Below are 5,647 nucleotides of genomic sequence, written 5' to 3'. Positions count from 1 at the left end.
ACCCAGTGGTGGCTTTTCAGAGGCAAAGGCGCGATAGAGATGCGTGAGAAATAAATCCGAGAGCCGTTTTACCGAGAGAAGAAAAAGACGTCGAGAAAAAGAATTAAATTTAGAAAAGTGTCTGTAAGGTAAATGCTTCAGGACTACAGCCTACACCAAGAGAGATTCAAGTATTTCCCAGATAGCGTGGATTATGGTAGTTAGAAAGCGTGATCTTAAAAAATGCCTCTCCCCATCCCGACAGTGCCACACTTCCCTTCTCGTTACTGGCCCAGTCGCGGCTGCCTCATCAGCTACGGCCTGTCGTACGGAAATACTCGAGACATTTCCCATTCACTCCAGCTCAAACCGAAACAATAATAATAATAAAATTAAAAATAATAAAATAAGGCCAGAAACACATTCCCTTCCGGCGGCTGCCCTCCCTGCCCCGCGGGCCCGGTTGCCTGCACCCCGCGAAGCCCGGCAGCGAACACCGAGGTGCCGCCTCCGCGGGGCGCGGGGGCGCGGGAGCCGCGGAGCGCCCTCCCCGCCGGTCCCGCGCCCCTCAGCGGCGGGGCGCTCAGCAATAAAAAAATAGACGGAACTTTTTGGCCGAACGCGGGGGCGCCCCCCACCCCGACCCCCCCCCATCCCCCCGCGACTCCCTCTACAAAACGCCCCGGGCCGGGCCGGGGTAGTTATCTGGTGAGCGGCGCCTCCTCCCGCTGGTCCGGCGAGGCCACGGCGGCCTTGCTGAGCACGGCGGCCGAGTAGGGCAGGAAGCCGCTCTCGGAGCGCTGCCCCGCCGCCGTGCACGGGAACTCGGCGGCCGCGCCGCCCCGCGAGCCCAGCGCCGAGGCCGCCGCCGCAGCCGCCGCCGCCGTCTGGCTGCTGTGGCAGCTGAGGCAGGAGCAGGGCGCCGAGCTCCCCGGCGGCCCCGAGCCCGCCGCCGCCGCTGCCGCCGCCGCCGCCGCCGCCGCTGCCGAGGCGGCCGCGCTGCTGTTGAGGCCGGCGGCGGCCGGGCTCTGGTAGAGGCCGGGGTGTCGGAAGCTGCAGAGCAGCTCCGGGCGGGAGTAGGGGTGCGAGAGGGCGCGGAAAGTGTCCAGCGGGCGGATGGAGGTGGCGAAGGGCGCGGCGGCGGCGCCCGAGGCGGCAGCGGCGGCGGCGGCGGCCGTGACCCCGACGTGCGGGTAGTAGTGGAGCGGGACGTGGGAGTGGAAAGGGTAGGGCAGGCTGCCCGTGGCCGCCGCGTGGGTCATCATGTAGGTGTAGAAGCTGGGGTCGGCCGGGTGGGGCCAGGACATGGCCAGGCGCTGCCGCTTGTCCTTCATGCGCCGGTTCTGGAACCACACCTGCGGGGATACAAGCACAGCGCGGCCTCAGCTCCGCTCCACTCCGAGCCCTGCCGCACCCGTTCCCGCGGACACCGGCGGGCGCCCACCAAAACACATTTCCAAGGATTCTAGGCGACCCCTCTCCTTCCCCGAGCAATCTTCCGTGACCTTGCCCGAGGGGAGCTGCGGTACGGCCCTCCCTCTACTCGAGAGGGACCCATTCGATCCGAATAAATGTTTCCCTTCCAATCGTCCCGTCCTCCCCACTCAGGACTCTGTCTTCACGGTACTGACGCTCATTCATTCCCCCTACGTTTATTCTTTCCCTCTTCACTTTAGGAAATAGGCTAACGCAATAAAAACTGACGAGGAAAATAAAAACAACAGTAATGACAATAACTTTTTAAAAAGGAAATGAAAAGTGTTGGATGCAGAAAAGCAAACAAGCACGAGTGGCTCATATAGCTGCGGGCCCCGAGATCCTTCAGCCGGAGATCCCAGCCGGCCGCGGCCCGGGATGCTCGGGCAGCCGCGGCTCGGCGGGGCGCGGAACGCGGCGTACCTTGATGGTGGTTTCGGGGAGGTTGAGGGCGGCGGCCAGCTCGCAGCGCCGCGGCCGTGACACGTAGTTCTCGCGGTAAAACTCCTTCTCCAGGCGGGCGATCTGCTCCCGGGTGAAGGCGGTGCGGTAGCGGCGCACCTGGTCGGCCCCCGCCGCCGAGCCGCCCAGCGCGCCGCCGCTGTGCAGGCTACCGATCCCGGCGGCGGCGGGGGCGGCGGGGGCGGCGGCGGCGCTCGGCGTCGGGCTGCTCTCCGCGTAGCCTGCGGGGCGAGGGCACGGTGTGAGAGCGGGACACTCGCTGGCCCCCCAGTCCTCCCGGCCAGGCCGGACCGGGCCCGCCACGCCCGCGCTCAAGGCCAGCTGTCATTCTTACAAATCCCCGCTGCTAACAGAATCAATAAATTTGGATCTGGAGGTTGTTTGTTGGTTATTGTTTGGTTGGGGATTTTCAATCCTTCGTAACTGCTATATTTTCAGATGGGGCGGGCTTGGAGACTGCAGGGCAGCCGAGCTCAGGGGAGAGCGGGCGAGGGCCCGGGCCGCGGCTCGGGGCCCGGGCTCGGCGCTAGCCTGCTCACCTTCCGCTGCCGTTCTTTAGTTTCGTTAGAGACATACAAAATAAAAGCACCCATAAAACCCCCCCTTTTTTTTCTCTAGGGTTACGTCGAGCATCCCTTCCTTTCTCTGGCACATTTGACCAAAAAGGCATGCACTGTGGCGCCCAGGAAATCCACCGTTCATCTCCGTACACCTCCCCAGTAATAACAATCTCCATCTCCTGCAATAGTAACAACCACCGTCCATCACCGTGCCCCGCTAAGAACGGGGAAGGAGACGAGGCTGGTTCAAAACGCCTCTTTCAAGCAGAGGAAAAGTGAACAATGCCAAATTAGCCCGAGGTGGACACAGACAGCACGTTGCATATACACAGAGAAGGACACACACAGTCAAATGCGGGCAGTTTCCTCGCATTCCCCCCTCTCTCTCTCTCTCTAATTTAATCTATGTATATACACTCATATACAGCTCAAGAGACGCCGAGAGCTCCGAGAGCGAGGGGAAATACACGGAGAAAGCTTTGCCTAAATATAGGTGGGTGGATATTTGTGCCCACCTATATTCTGGATATATATCTACATATCAATGGATTTGGGCATGCACACACACACACACGAAGGCACCGGCACTGGAGCTGCCCGGACAGTGTATTTCGGCTATTGAGGTAGAGCAGTAATTGTAATAATATTTTACAGCCTGGAGCTCTGTCTTCGCAGAAGAGAGAGCGCCGATGCAGAGGCCGGCAACTTTGGCGGTGGCAGTGGGTTTCCTCTGGTTTTTAAAGCCGGTGGGCAAAGCGCGGGGCTTAGATGAAGATGATAAAGGAAGAGTTACCTTTGTTACTGTTTTCCTTCAGCTGGGAGGAAGTCAGGCTGGCCGGGGAGCGGAGCGCGGAGCATCCCACCTCCACATCACTGTTCATATCTGCCTCTTGAGCAACTTCGGAATAAAGGCTTATTTTCTTCCTGCTTTCCGACGGCGGGATTTCGGAGGAGACAGTGCTTTCGCTGCTCGGATGCTGGAGATTGAATAAAGTGTCTATTTCAAATTTGCCTTTGGCGGAGATGTCCCCTATAGCGCTGTGCAGGGAGGCGGCAGTCAGTCTCGGGCTGAGGCGACCACTGTGCGGAGAATTTTCAAGGGCCTCCAACACCGCATTTCCAGCTGAGTCTGACAAATTCGAGAGCCTTTTGCCAGCTGTAGGGCTGTGCAGCCCTCTCTCCATCAGGATCATCTCTTTTCTTATTCTTTCCATCATCTCAGCTTTATAAAAAATGTCAAAGTTGCAGGGCTGGTCCTGTACTAATGATGAGCTGCAGCAGGGGCTAATTCACATTCAGCCCGGCAAGTGTCTCTAAATATTATTATCTGTTTTTGAGGGAGGTGTAAAAATTGTGGGATGCCAAAGCGAGGGAATGACTGGTCAAAATGACCCATACATCCTTTCTAGCCCGAAATGTCATTCATCAAAAAGTGGTGCTCGTCATTAAGGTACGAATGACGCTGTTCGAATAATCATTTATTGTAACAGGTTTATAAGCAAATAAATACAAGCTCCTGTCAGTGGATAATGAAGGCGGCTTCAGAGCAGACAAATATATCCAGGTGGAAAGAAAGAAAGACAAGAAGTGAGGAGTAAAGCTCCTGTCCTTAGCTTGATCAGATCCTGCTTGAATTGCTCTGGGGTTTGGCCTCTGGGGTGGAATTGACAGTCTGATTAATAAAATGAGCTGTGCAACATTTCCCCCTTCATTTAGGTGCATCATTATGCTCTGATTTTTGTTTTGTTGCCTTTTAGGTCCTAATGATGCAGCTTCTTTCTCATTTGTCCTCGGACAGAACTACATGCTAAATATTAGATAATACTTTTCTTTATTATTATTTCTGAGGCGAATTTTAGATTACAAGGCAAGGAAATGATCAATAGGACCAGAGGATCGAGAAGCTCCTGCCGCTGATATCTCTTTACTTTTCCCTCCCATTTCCAGACCACTTTAGTACTTTTATTTAGGAATTTACACTGACACCCCCACGCACCCCCTCACACGCGCGATCCTTATGCCCAGACTTTACAAGTCTGCTGCCCGGATTCAAGCGTACCTACAGCAGCTACCTGGAGATTAAAATATTTGTTACAATGTAGTATATTACAACTCTATTATCTTTGTCTTCTTTGCGTCCTTAAATATGATCTCATTTTTACTTTCTATAATCCTGCTTATCCACGAAGCTAGCCCGGGATTTTTCTTCCCTCTGGGAAAATACTGACTGTTTTACGGTATGATAGGGGAAGGAAATAATGGAGAACATTAAATACATTCGTGATTTAAAACACTCCGTGGGCATCCATTTCATTCTCCCGGCAGGTTTCACTCCAGCCCTTTGCTTCTTTCCTCCCCACCACCAATAAAACCCAAGCATTTGAAAATTAAAAAACAATCATAGGATTAAATGATGGATGGGAGGTTATTGCCCACAGGCTCCGACCTATCAGGAACATCACCTCAGCACCCTCTCTCCAAAGTTACCTGTGGCTCAGTTAGCTCATCCCTCCACTCCTGGCCGCTGCCGCGGGGCGAAGCGTGGCCGCGCTGCTGGAGACACGGGCTGCCGCGCTCGGCAGACGTGACAGTCGGAAAGTCTCCCTTCAGCGGGAACTTTGCTAGTAATAATGACGCTGATGGCAACCATTTAAACGAAGATAAATCCTTTGTCGTTAGCATCTCTGGAGTGCCCTTCGATAGCTGCCCAGCCTTTTTTCTGGCCGTGATTTTTTTCACCTACATCATCTAGTGTTTAGACCCTGGGAATAGGAGTTTCATCTCCAGGAGAAACACCCGAATGTTTCCTGTGATTAAACGCGGGTTTGATTTTTTCTTTTTTCTTTTTTTTTTTCTTTCTTTTTCCTTTTTTTTTTTTTTTTAATGAGAGCTGTTCCTGCTAATCTTGGTCACACGCGTCTCCTAAGTTCTTGTGCTCTTGCGCATGATTCATAGTTAGAAAATGGGATAGTTGTCAGATTTTTTTTTTCAATTTCTTGTTAAAATACCCCTAAACATTTCACCAAATATTTAAGAAACATTCTAGGCGTTGTTTGCAAAATCCAGCCTTCTATTAATAAGAGTTTTATGTCAACCCTTTGAAATGTGAATTTAGACTGCAGCGTGGTGTCCCGCGTTTTACAGCCCCCAGACCAGACAAGAGTCAATGT

At 53.8% G+C, this 5,647-nt stretch overlaps 1 protein-coding gene across 1 annotated transcript; it reads right to left on the bottom strand.

Moving 5' to 3' along the window:
• Positions 1-680: 680 nt before the first annotated feature.
• On the bottom strand, positions 681-3,694 carry EVX2 (even-skipped homeobox 2). Its single transcript, XM_074548950.1, has 3 exons — positions 3,271-3,694; positions 1,879-2,138; positions 681-1,334 (listed from the first exon to the last, which is right to left on the bottom strand). Exons 1-3 carry the CDS (start codon positions 3,692-3,694, stop codon positions 681-683), a joined length of 1,338 nt encoding a protein of 445 aa, XP_074405051.1.
• Between the last annotated feature and the right edge of the window lie 1,953 nt (positions 3,695-5,647).

This window comes from Zonotrichia albicollis, chromosome 10, assembly GCF_047830755.1.
Source record: "Zonotrichia albicollis isolate bZonAlb1 chromosome 10, bZonAlb1.hap1, whole genome shotgun sequence".
Classification (NCBI taxonomy): domain Eukaryota; kingdom Metazoa; phylum Chordata; class Aves; order Passeriformes; family Passerellidae; genus Zonotrichia; species Zonotrichia albicollis.
Note: the sequence above shows the minus strand (reverse complement) of the source record. Positions and strands in the feature narration are given on the sequence as shown.